At 52.1% G+C, this 12,152-nt stretch overlaps 5 protein-coding genes across 5 annotated transcripts; 3 read left to right on the plus strand and 2 right to left on the minus strand.

The window, feature by feature from the left end:
• Positions 1 to 1,032: 1,032 nt before the first annotated feature.
• VTN00DRAFT_10107 (uncharacterized protein) lies at positions 1,033 to 2,030 on the plus strand (the record flags this gene model as incomplete). The annotated part of the gene is made up of 3 exons (XM_069426727.1): positions 1,033 to 1,483; positions 1,555 to 1,779; positions 1,882 to 2,030. The coding sequence occupies 3 exons, from the start codon at positions 1,033 to 1,035 to the stop codon at positions 2,028 to 2,030; spliced, it is 825 nt and encodes a 274-aa protein (XP_069283869.1).
• A 566-nt stretch (positions 2,031 to 2,596) lies between these two features.
• On the minus strand, positions 2,597 to 3,462 carry VTN00DRAFT_10108 (uncharacterized protein; the record flags this gene model as incomplete). The annotated part of the gene is made up of 4 exons (XM_069426728.1): positions 2,597 to 2,745; positions 2,839 to 3,125; positions 3,243 to 3,288; positions 3,372 to 3,462. The coding sequence occupies 4 exons, from the start codon at positions 3,460 to 3,462 to the stop codon at positions 2,597 to 2,599; spliced, it is 573 nt and encodes a 190-aa protein (XP_069283870.1).
• A 694-nt stretch (positions 3,463 to 4,156) lies between these two features.
• On the plus strand, positions 4,157 to 5,345 carry VTN00DRAFT_10109 (uncharacterized protein; the record flags this gene model as incomplete). The annotated part of the gene is made up of 3 exons (XM_069426729.1): positions 4,157 to 4,196; positions 4,326 to 4,546; positions 4,626 to 5,345. 3 exons carry the CDS (start codon positions 4,157 to 4,159, stop codon positions 5,343 to 5,345), a joined length of 981 nt encoding a protein of 326 aa, XP_069283871.1.
• Positions 5,346 to 6,391: 1,046 nt separating this feature from the next.
• On the minus strand, positions 6,392 to 8,783 carry VTN00DRAFT_10110 (uncharacterized protein; the record flags this gene model as incomplete). The annotated part of the gene is made up of 3 exons (XM_069426731.1): positions 6,392 to 6,995; positions 7,058 to 7,789; positions 7,849 to 8,783. The coding sequence occupies 3 exons, from the start codon at positions 8,781 to 8,783 to the stop codon at positions 6,392 to 6,394; spliced, it is 2,271 nt and encodes a 756-aa protein (XP_069283872.1).
• Positions 8,784 to 10,463: 1,680 nt separating this feature from the next.
• Positions 10,464 to 11,736, plus strand: VTN00DRAFT_10111 (uncharacterized protein; the record flags this gene model as incomplete). Its single annotated transcript, XM_069426732.1, has 3 exons — positions 10,464 to 10,708; positions 10,770 to 11,189; positions 11,322 to 11,736. The coding sequence occupies 3 exons, from the start codon at positions 10,464 to 10,466 to the stop codon at positions 11,734 to 11,736; spliced, it is 1,080 nt and encodes a 359-aa protein (XP_069283873.1).
• Between the last annotated feature and the right edge of the window lie 416 nt (positions 11,737 to 12,152).

Here is a 12,152-nt window from a genome sequence, read left to right on the forward strand (position 1 = left end):
CCACATTCTCGCAAAACGACGGCATAGGCTGCTTCTATACCATATAGGCAGTCTCTATGCCCAGACCTAAGCAAGAGAATCGTAAGTAATATCAATGAGCCTATGATATAGTGACTATCTTGTTAGTTTAATTGCTAATATGCTTTTGCAGGTTGGTAAGGGCCCCCCGGAACAGAGCAATGGTGCCCTCCTGACAGCATCAAATAACCTCAGTCAAACATGTCGCATTCGTAAAGTAAAATGTGAGCTATCTTCAGTCCACTGACTGGTCATTGTTACTGTTATCTGCTGTCTTTTCTTTCCTCCAGTTAACCCAGAACGGTTCCAGGCGATGGAGCATTTCCTTGCCAGACTTGTCGGAAGAGCTGCCGTGTTTGCGAGAGAAGCTCCTACTCTCCATCGTCCTCTCATAGAAATATCGGACATTCTGAGTTACTACTTTCCCAGCAAGAAAACGGTAATATATCCAGTGGTCAGTGAGCCTGCAATGTGAGCAACAGTAGGTAACCACTAATGATGAAAAGGTCCAGATTCCTCTGCTCATGCTACCCATGCAATCACATTGGACCTCCCATCTCCTGACCTTCCCCGCAATGCACTAAGAGACCCCAGAATAGCTTCAATATTCCGGCATTACATCAATGTTCTTGCTTCATGGTACGATCTAAACGACCGACTACGGCGCTTCGAGGACGCCGTTCCTCTGTGCGCTTTGGACAACCCTCTTTTATTCAGTGCCGTGCTTGCATTCTCGGCTGTTCATCTTGCCCGACTACTTCCTTCTCAGACGGAATTCCAATATATAGCCGAAGTTTATCATCTGGAGAGCGTGCGGAGGTTGATAGCTATAACAGAAAATAATAATAATAATAATGACGAGCTTGCACGGGATGGAGCTACACTTGCTTCTACGTGTCTGCTTCGTTCGTATGAGATCCTGGCTCGTAAGTTGTAATAACTTCATTTTGTGCTCTGAGGACACTATTTTTTTAACACAATACTTCCCTCAATTCAAGCATACTCATATCTATTATGTCCATCCAGCTGACCCAAACAGAGAGCGTCGGCTCCCAAAACCACCTCCACGGCTCCTTCTCTTTCCTCATCGGCCAGCAAATCAACATCGGCTCAGACCTCATCAGCGCCGGATTCTGGAACTACCTCCGGGAAGACATCACCGTCGCCCTGATCGAGAAACGCCCTTTGAAGATCGACCTGTTGAACGTCTGGATGCCGCCTCCAGCGGAGGACGACGACTGGTCCAACCTGATCAGCCTGCTACTGGGCAAGGTGATCAACATGTGCCTGAGGGAGGACACGCGAACCGTCAACTTCTCCGAGTGGAAATTGTTAAAGGACCAAGTGGACGACTGGCAGAAAAGCCTCCCGGGATCTTTTCAGCCTATTTCGCCCAATGATACCTCTGTAGGACATCCCAATAGCAGCAGTTTCCCTGAATTATGGCTGTTTCGGGGCTGGCATGGTATATACCTAAGTACCCAAAAGCAACAAACACATCTTTTCTTCTTACCAATTAACCCTGATAAACGTTAGTCGCCGGCCTACAATACTACCACACAGCCATGACCATCCTGCTCCTCCTCTCCGAACCAGTCTCCATCTCCACCTCCACATCCCTACTAAACGCATGGCACCGAACCCTTCAGATGAAGACCATCCACCGTGAACTAGAATACCACGCCACCCAACTATGCGCACTGGCGATTTCCAACGACTCGAAGGCCGCGCGAGTCAATGCCTTTGGGCCTATATCTTTCTGTAAGTATACCCGAAGCAGAACGGGACCCCCCCCCCTGGAACGTTCCATAGTCGAAATTAATACTGAAATACTGAATGAATGTGTACCGTTTCTAATTATAGGTGGAGTGTGGATCAGAGATCCCGCTCAACGGAATGAGCTTCTTAATGGGCTTAGGGAGTGGGAGAAGACCATCGCTTGGCCGGTGGAGACGATTGTGCGGGCTTTGTCGACTTCTTGGAGTGTTGAGGGGTTGTCCAGTTCAGGTTAGGTTTCTGTCAGTTTTATGAGGGTTATGATATTTATACTCGTGCAAATTTACCACTCGCGCAACAATCTTCTAAGAGATCTCTGATGGCAATACTAAGTCAGGAAGTATAACTTAGGTAGCCTCCTGCTTCTGGCCAAAGGGGAGGGGAGAAGGTGGACGGGGACCATGCGTATAAGGATATTGAAAGCTAAAAGCGAAAAGAAAAACAAAACGGAACTCATACATCGCGCAGAATATCTCTACCCAAGATCGGGATAACGTTGCACAAGTCATACCATTTGAAGTAATACAATACAATACAACAATACAGGACTCCACTACTTCAGACATGTCTTTCTTTTTTGCAACTAGAACCGGAAATGGCATTTGCGAAACAGACATGCCATAAGAATAATAACGATAATAATAATGTGGACATAAACCGGAAAAAAAGGGGGGAATAGAACGGCCGCGCGACATTTCTTTTTCCCCCCATGCTTTCAGATACTCGTGTCGTACAAAATAGGTAAGAAAAAGATAAAGGAACCCTCCTGACAAGTCCGGAACCTCACTCGTCCCGTCCGCCTTTACCTGAAAAGCCTGCCCAGCATGCCTCCAGCGAGGTTACTCACGATGTTACCGCCGAAAGCGCGGTTCGCGAATGTGGACGCCTGGCTGAAGCGGTCGCACCGGGAGAAGGCGACCGTGTTGGTGATTGTCAGGACAAGCGCGATGGCTGAGAGGAAAAATACATATTAGCGGACCGGTCCGCTTGAATCACATTTATGACTTTCAAATTCATGGATGAATAAATGTGGATATAACTTACCAACCAAACTGAGCCAGATGACATTATTCAGCCTGATGATCGCCAGAATGGCCAACCCGATCCACAGCGCGGGAGTCGCGTATAGGCTCAGCCAGAAAAAGCGCTTGTCCGTCGCGTTGATAGTGCGGGTGTTGGGATCGGAGCTCTCGAAGACCCAGTGCGAGTCGCCGGTCGCGGTGTTGACTTCGTTCCACCAGCGCAGGCCGACTAGGCGGCGGCCGGCGATGTTCTTGAGGTAGTAGAAGTCTGCGGAGAGGAGGAGGAGGGTGAGGATGAAGACAAGGATGCTGCAATTGCGTGGAGACGGTTAGTCGATTGTTTTGTGCCTATAGATACTGATATACTGGGTTATGTAGTATATATCGGAGATTATTCGAATGGGTGTATGATGAAGGGAGACGGACAAATCCTTGATGAAGAGAACACCAAACAGGTACATCAACAGACTTCCTATTAACAGCATATATGTCAGTATCAACCTGCTCCGGAAATGGCTCGGATCAAGGGTCTATAGATTGGGGCCGTAAACGAACCGATCCTAAAGCCCAAGAAGAACAGCAATGTGATGGGATGGGCGCTGAGGCGCCAGTTCAGGTCGCCCACGCGCGGCTGATTCTGATCCATGATTGTAAAACGTGCAGACAAGAAACGGCGAGACCACTCTTTGCGAAGAGCAGTTGGTTCAAGGTGGTCGCAGCGTCCGCTTGGCGGAGTAACGGGCCTCGTGTCAACGCGTGTTCCGAGCGGTGGGAGACGGCAGAATGCGCCCACGTTTCAGGCCCTGAAGATCAGGACGCTGAAGCTTCTGTGAAGAACCTGATCACTTCTTCTTAACAGGAATGTCCATTGCTCCCCATTCTCAGCTTCCGGAATTGTTACATAAGAATGCTTCCTCTTCAGTTGATGCAAGATGTTGTACAAGATTTCCAAGGCGACCTCAATCCTCCGCTGACATTTCAACAGAAATGCAGTACCGTATTAGGTAATGAAGCATCTGAAGGAGCCTGATTATGCAGTGACTCTCACGGTCTGTCAGAATTCAGAGGAATCTTAATCTCCAGAGCCATTTTGTACTGGAGAAGAGTTCCCACCGCTCTGCACTACTAGGTAGTATGCAGTTCGAAATAAGCATATACCCGCTGAGCCCGACATCCTCCGCTCCTGTCGACAGCCGAGGGGCGGGAGACGCCTTGCTCAACTAATGCCGAGCTCCGCCGCAGCAGTTCCAGCACAGTTTCTCCTGCACTCCAAGCGATACCAAATTCCAGCACCGATCAGACCATATATATCTGCTTTTTGATCAGGACACCAACCAGCAATGGCGACCAGAAACGCGCTGCGGCGCGCTCTGCTCTACGGTAAGTGGAGCGGAGCTGGCAGCTTTCCCCGCAAACTGTGCATGCAGGCCGCGATGTCCATCTATGGATGATGATCCGCAGCGCCCAGCCCAGCCATTCAATGTTGTCTACATACACTGACATCGACAGTCCCGGGCTCCTCCCAGCGCTTCCTGGACAAGTCCCGCTCGCTCGTCGCCGACTGCGTCGCCTATGATCTCGAAGACAGCGTGACTCCGCACAAGAAGGCGGAGGCGCGGAACCTGGTGCGGAGAGCCCTCGACCAGCCTGCTCCGCCGGGCATCCGGGAGCGCGCGGTGCGCATCAATTCGGTGGAGAGCGGACTGGCGCTGGGGGATCTGACGGAGGTGGTGAGTTGTGACTTTTATCTTTATCCTTTTTCTCATGGAAGTCCCTTTAGGTACTGATATAACTAACCCTCTTCTGCAGCTCCAATCCCCCAACCTCACCACCCTCGTAGTCCCCAAAGTCAACTCCCCCTCGGATCTCACCTTCGTCACGGACGTGATCACACACACCCTCTCCAACCTCCCCGCCGAACAACAACAACAGCAGCAACAAAGACCACCCATCTCCATCCTCGCCCTCATCGAATCCGCCAAATCCATCACCAACCTTTCCCAGATTTGCACCTCCACGCCCCTCTTACAAGGCCTCATCTTCGCCGCCGAAGACTTCGCCCTGGACCTCAGCATCACGCGCACCCCATCCCTGACGGAATTCCTCTTCGCGCGGTCCGCCATCGCGACCGCAGCGCGCGCGTACGACCTCCCCTCGACCATCGACCTCGTCTGCACGGAATATAAATCCAAATCTGGCAACGACGGGTCCCCTCCCCCCGTACTCGAAGAAGAGTGCCGCGGCGGAAAACGGCTCGGGTTCAACGGGAAGCAGTGCATCCACCCGTCGCAGGTGGCGACCGTGCAGGCGATCTTCAGCCCCGAGCCCGTGGAGGTCGAGTGGGCGGTGCGAGTGGTCATCGCGGACGAGAGGGCCGCGGCGGCTGGACGCGGCGCGTGGTCGCTGGACGGGAAGATGATCGATGTGCCGGTGGCGGAGAAGGCGAAGGCGATTGTGAGGAGGGCGGAAGCGTGCGGGGTGGATGTGGAGGGGGTGAGGGAGAGGTGGAAGGGGCAGGAACCGGAGTAAGGAGTAGAGAGTAGAGCAGAGCTAGTAGCTGGCTTGCTTTTTTCTCTTGTCTTATCAGATGTGATGAAAGGAGAGAGCAACGGGACTCTTTCTTTACTCGTGCGGGTATCCTAGTTATAGCACGATCTGTATGTACTGCACGAAGCATGTTGAAATCTACTGCGTCACTGTTCATGTTGAAAAGCAACGTCCTACTTCAATCCAGTATATCTATCTAAAACGACACACAGCGGCCCCCTCAATGCCATATACGTGCCACCGAACCTATAGCCCATGCCTACTCACTAGTCTCCTATCTACCTTCTCTTATTTACCTTTACCCCACCAATAACGTACTGCGTATATACACGTACCAAATGTACCTACGTATGTACAATACCTCTTTTGAATTTAAAAGAGCCTACCAGCACAAACAACCAGCAAATAGCTGCCTGACCAAAATGACTTCACAACTTTCATTTGATTTACCACTCAGAGCCATGATCGTCATCGTCATCCCTCTCTCTCTATATCTCCTCGTTCTCGCTCTCTCAATCTCTTATTGTCGCCTTCAAGAATTAAGACGAAAAGATGTACATGCTGGTCTGCAAAATACAGGCGTGAAATCGGACCGAAAGACATACAGGGCAGAAGGGGAAATCTATCAGTCCACCCGAACAGTCCAGCAAATAAAAAAGAAGGGGAGAAGAAGTACCATCTTTCATCTTTCATTCACGCCACCAACTTCACTTGCAGAAGAAGAAGAAAAAAGGTATATGTATCTCTCACCCATCTAATACTCGAATGACAACTTTCAAGTTGTTCATTTCCAACCCAATCTCTCTTTCTTCAACATCATCGGTCCCCTTTGAGCAGAAAAGCAATTTGACGAAAGCAATTGAGTGAGTGAACAAGTTAGGGTATCCAGGTCGTAAGCTTTCGTTAGAGTTGATCCGTAAACGGAATTAGCGGACACCGATGTCTGTCTCATTTCCACGAAGAGAGGAAGATTCACGTTTCAGGGAAAGAGATTATAAAGCAGGATTTCGAAATTAATGCATATACTCTCAGTTACCTTTCATAGCTGCCTCTTCACGTTTCAGAAGCTGAATCTTTCCCATCGTCAATACCGGTAGGTTACCGTCCCCATCGGCCTCAGTCTCGGCCTTCTCAGCCTTCTCAACCTTCTCAACCTTCGCACCCTCCTCACGGCCCTCAGCTTCGGCTCGAGCCTTGTCATAGCTCGTAGGATCGATTCCCAAGACACCACCGACATACCCGCCCTTCTCACCTGGGACACTGAACTCACGGAAGACATACTTCCATTCATTGAGCCATGCCTTGACATGCTTTCCGACCTTGTCCTTGCCATTCTTCGAATGATGGCCAGTGCCCGTGATGGCATAGAGGATACGATTGTCTTTGGAGTGTTTGATGAGGATCTTGTCCAGGTATTCGGTGGCCTCTTCGGGGTGAAGTCCATGCAAGTCAACATACAGCTCTTCGGTGGCGTCGTCGAGACCATTGGCCTCCAGATGCTTCTGGCGTTCTTCGTACAGATGGCGTGCAGCTTCACGGTGGCATTTGCGCATTGCTTCATTCTCTGCCTGGCCGCGGAGGGACAAAGCCTTGGCAGCCCTGGCGTCGTTGCGATTCCAAGCTTGAGCGGCGCTGGGAATATCAATTAACCGTCAAATATCACATTAGAAAGTCGATGCAAATTCATGTCATACCTTTGCAAGAACTTGTTTCTCACTGTTCCATGGCGGAGGGCGTCAGTACGGTACCTGATGTACTGTTGATTGGCTCTCGGACCCGTTTCAAGCCATGGAATATGCTTTGGCGTTGGAATTGCTTGCACAGCTGCACTGTCACGAGCGGACTTGGCCCCTTCCTTTCCATTTTTAGAGGAAGCCTTGCCTTTACTAGGAGCTGGAGAAGGAGACATCTTGACAACATCTGCTAGGGAGCTGGGCGTATTCTCCTTGTTGAGATTACTTTCGCGACTGTGGTTATGGCCACCTCTCTTGCCGTGGTGTTTCTTCCCAGAATTCTTTGCGTTGACAGCAGAGAGTGTTGGGAAAGCATCAGGGTCGTCCACAGAGGGAGCAAGGTTTGCTTCACGATGCTGGTGACGGCTGGTCGGTCGAGAGTGAGGACGAGAGGGGTGATTCACGCCTCCGTTCCTTCGTGCACCACCCAGCTGCGTGCCCTGCGGAACAAGGCCCGACATGTGGTTAGGATACTTTCTCATGTATGAGTTTGCCCACTGCTCTCCTCCACCAGCTGTGGGCTGCAGAGCAGGGAAGGCCTCATAGTTGTTTTCCACTGTCAGAGTCTGCTGGATTTCAGGAGCAGAAACTTGGTTGTTTCCACCCGCAATGCTAAGGTTCCCGATGAGTCTTGACGGGTCATGAGAGAAAGGACACCCGTCGCCCGCGAGACAGTTACCCGCCATCCAGTACCTGACACAATCATTAGCTCCTTTTATCCCTGAACCTTTTCACTGTTTATCTATACTTACTTGCAAACATGCGACGAAAGATCATGACTGAACCTACAGTCTGCCCGGAGACACTGTCCTGTGGATAGCCAATATTTACACACCACTGGGCTACGCGCATGACCGGACGGAGTTGCTGGGTGCGTCTGATCCATCGTCATCGACTTCCCTACCAGGATTTGACGTCCTTCAGACTGTTGCTGTGTGGCATCCGCGTCCTGATCTTCTGCAAACGACGCGATGGTGGCAGCTAGGTCATAGCCGTTCTTTTCAAGAGCCGCCTCGATCTCTTCATTGGTCTTATGTTCTCCCAACACAGATCTCAATATGTCATGCGGGCTCATATCAGGAATGAACTCGGGCGCTGCTGCACTCAGTCCACCACCATGCGCGCTGAGTCCACCCACGGAGGACGTCGTGCTGTTCGCGTCATCCCCAACCAGCCAATCAATGTTACTTTCGCTGCCAAAATCCCCATAGAAGTCGGACGTCTGGCTCTGATCGGAGAATTCATACGCGTTCAAGCTGGGCGAGTGTGGGATTGGCTGAGCAAGAGCCAGTCTGGGCGAAGGACGCGGGGATGTGAATGGTGATGCGGTGGAGGAGAGTGGACCGCGGGGGAATGACCCGCGCGAGGTAGCGAGCCACGACGGGCCTGCAGGACTCGTCCCAGTGTTCCCAGGCGAAGACAGAGGCGTTGAGGAGCGTGCCATCTGCCATGGGGCAGGGGACGAGCGGCGGATCACGGTATGACGGGCGGGAGGAGGTGAAGAGTCGGGGTTGGTGCTGTTCCTATGCCGCCACAGGACATCAAGCACAGCGTTCTCGAGGGACTGGCCAGACAGGGAGGCCTTCTCCTGCAGAAGCTCCTCGAGCTTCTCGACCTGCCCCTCCTCATCGAGGTCCTTGTCCTCCAGGATCGGGAGGCATTCTGCGAAGATCTCCTCTGCAACCATGCTGGACGCAGAGCGGGTGGATGACGATAGAGAGATAAACGCGGGGCGCGGGACACGCGGCCTAAGGCTATCAACAAAAGGAAGGGACGAGGTCGAAGAGGTAATGGGTCTCTGTTGATGTCAAAGACCACCACGCATGGCCTTGAAGAAAGGAGCTGCTATCGAGGATACGGAGTGACTGGTGAAATGACAGGCTGGCACGGAGGGGATGGAGTGCGTCCAGCAGAGGTCACATCGCATAGCAGGCCGAGGACCACGCAGAGAAAGGGGCTGTGACGAAGCAAGAGGAGAGAAGACGTGGTTGCAGGAGCTTGAAGGAACGAAGTGTCTAGTGATAGGTAGACGGGATAGTTGTATGGGGACTGTTTGGGCTGGGTTGGGGAGAAGGTCGTGGATAAATGGCAGCTGAGGCTTCAGGGCGAGACCGGACAGGGTCTGGGCGAACAACGACACTCGACGGCACGAACCGGCCGGACAACAACTGGATAGTTAATCTCATGACAGGTACTCTTTGATTGTCTACGGTCTACACGCAGTCACTGGCTCCCCGCCCGATGGAGACGGATGCTTTGCTCCTATTCATAGGCCCAGGATATAGACTACGAGGACCAGGCCCTGACGTACGTGCTGGGAGACCGCTGCCAAACCACGGGCAGAGCGAGCCCAGACGGGGCGCCGGGCGAGAGATGTGGGGGATCTGGATCTCTGCGGCGGTGCATGGCTTTCCCGCTGGCTGGCCAGGCTTGACCGTCACCGTTCGACTCCTCGACGCCCAAGATCGTCAGGCACAGAAGGGCAGGGGACCGTCGGAATATACAATCGTCCAGGCTGATAAGGATAGATGCAGGAGGCAGAGGAAGAATCGCAACCATCGGGTTCGAGTTGCAGATGTTCAGCCTCGTCCAGCCATGACGTGTCTGGGGCATCCTCGGACTGAAGTTACTACGGCGTACGCGTCAATACACGTTCCTTACGCCTGAACTGTGCCTGAAGGCAGCATAATTACGCCATCTGACGGCCCTGTGACAGCGCCGTTCTCAGCAGCATCGAAAAGCGCCAGGAGCTGCCAGTTCCACCAGTGTCGGAAACGATGCTTACGGCCTTCTTTATGCCCATCATCGCTTCGACTGTCACCTAGATCTTCCTTTGCTGCTGCTAACCCTCCATTGAAGCTCTCGGACCCCTTTCTGACCTTCTGTCTAGCTGACCGTCGGTTGCATCCTTCAACTGCTCCTACCTTGGCTTCAGCCTAGCTCCGAAATCTCCTACCACAGCCACACCCTCATGTTCCGCCGATTCACGAGGGCACACGACAGCCCTCGCCGGTAGACACGCAATTCGCACATTGACACTACTGATTAGGTGTTTACTGCCTGGATCTTTCACGCCTTTCCCTCCTCTAGGCCCACGCAGGCCTCTCGTTCCCGGCTCCGGCGCTCCCCGGAGTCCTTCGAGATGCCCGCTGACTATCAGTCTACCGCGCGAGCTCTCGCTGTACCTACGTCCCCCGAGGAACCTCTTTCGCCGCCCCTTCACGGCATACGTCCACCATGGAGCCGTTCAGCACATCTCAGACGAAGCTCCGTTGCTTTCTCCGTCAGAGAGGTAGCTACGTTCCGTGACAGAATCATAAATCAAGCGCAGGTGTCATGGCGGCGCTTATCCCAGACGTTCGGGAGGATGACCCTCCTGCAGAAAGCGGGAGCTATTCTGGCTGCTCTTGCTGCCATCGCCCTGGGTCTGGCCTTCCTGTTCTTCACAGGGAAGGTATTCATCTGGCTGCGGCCCCTTGCGGAGAAGTGGGAAAATTCCAAGCTGGCGGCCTTCATCCTCTGGATGTGCGTATTTGGTGTCTCTTTTCCGCCATTGGTGGGATGGTCCACGTTCGGAACCGTAGCTGGCTTCCTGTTCGGGATATGGAAGGGGTCTGTATCTCTTGTCTACCATCATGTTGGAAAATTTACATTCATGCTAATGTCCCTACAGCTGGTTAATCTACGCCAGTGCGACTGTTATTGGCTCGACCTGCTCCTTTATTGTATCACGGACGATCCTCTCTAGATTCGTCAGACGCTTGATGGAAAATGACAAGCGATTCGCTGCTCTTGCCTTGACTCTTAAATACGACGGCCTCAAGCTCTTGTGTATGATCCGATTATGCCCTTTACCGTACTCGATATGCAATGGCGCTGTCTCAACATTTCCAACGGTCCATCCGCTCATGTATGGCCTGGCTACGGCTATCATATCGCCGAAGCTGCTGGTGCCCGCGTTTATCGGCAACAGGCTGCGCGTTCTCTCAGAGCATAACGAGAAGATGAGCGCAGTCTCCAAAGCCGTCAACATCACGAGTATTATCATTACTGTTGGAATAGGCATCTTTACAGGATGGTACATATATAAAAGGTGGATACACCCAGGCCTCCCCCCCCCTTAGTCTCTCTGATGATTCCACTGTAACCCCGCATGAATTTCTTTCAAAGTGTTCCATGCCACATTTCCCCTTTCAATACTAAAAAAGAATGTTTCCTTCTATAGAACCTTGGCTCGCGCCAAAGAGCTCGAAGCTGAAGAGCGCGCGAACATCCGCCAATCCCTGCAAGCCGATCACGCTGCCCACCGTCCCCACCGTGCCTTCTCAGACGACCCGGAGGCCAACGCCGCCGCTACGACTCTCGCTCGCGACGAAGAGGAGGATATCGGTTTCTATGATGATGTAGATGACGATAATGTCGACCTGATTGTTGATGACGGCGACAGCGACAGTGCCTCAGGAACCAAGCGGCCCCAGGCTGAGGGAGCTCCTCCCAGGGATACAAACGGGGCATATCGCGACGAGTTCACTGATAACGACTCCGATATCTTCGGAGTCGGCGACGGCGATGACGGTGAGGTGTACGGGCTGCATAGACATGTGGGAACTGGCACTTCCGATTCCACGAATTTGAAGTAGCTGGCCGATGCGTCAAGGCATCCAGGGATACATACTTCTGGACTTCCTTATCCAGAGAAAGAATGATAGAGTCGTTATGCACGATGTTAACTGGCTTTAGATTTTTTTTGGGATTAGGGTTATGATGTTATCCTTTGTGTCCTTTCAGGAAATTCAACGGAAAGGCACATGTGTATGTTACGATATCAACTGGCATTGGCATGAATGAAATATGACCCCTTGGCGCTGATACGGAAATATACTGCGATACCTGCACCCACGACAAAATGATATTTTCTAATCCTGCTTCTCATATGTTTCAAATCTATAGACGAGACAGAGGTGTAGGAACTAGAAGGGTTCAGACTCCAAAATGGTGATGACATTGCACTCCGAGCTCTTAGGGCGGGGCGATCAAGTGCTGTATTGCTGCTTAC

Source organism: Thermoascus crustaceus (genome assembly GCF_041956765.1).
Source record: "Thermoascus crustaceus strain CBS 181.67 unplaced genomic scaffold VTN00scaffold_9, whole genome shotgun sequence".
Classification (NCBI taxonomy): Eukaryota; Fungi; Ascomycota; class Eurotiomycetes; order Eurotiales; family Thermoascaceae; genus Thermoascus; species Thermoascus crustaceus.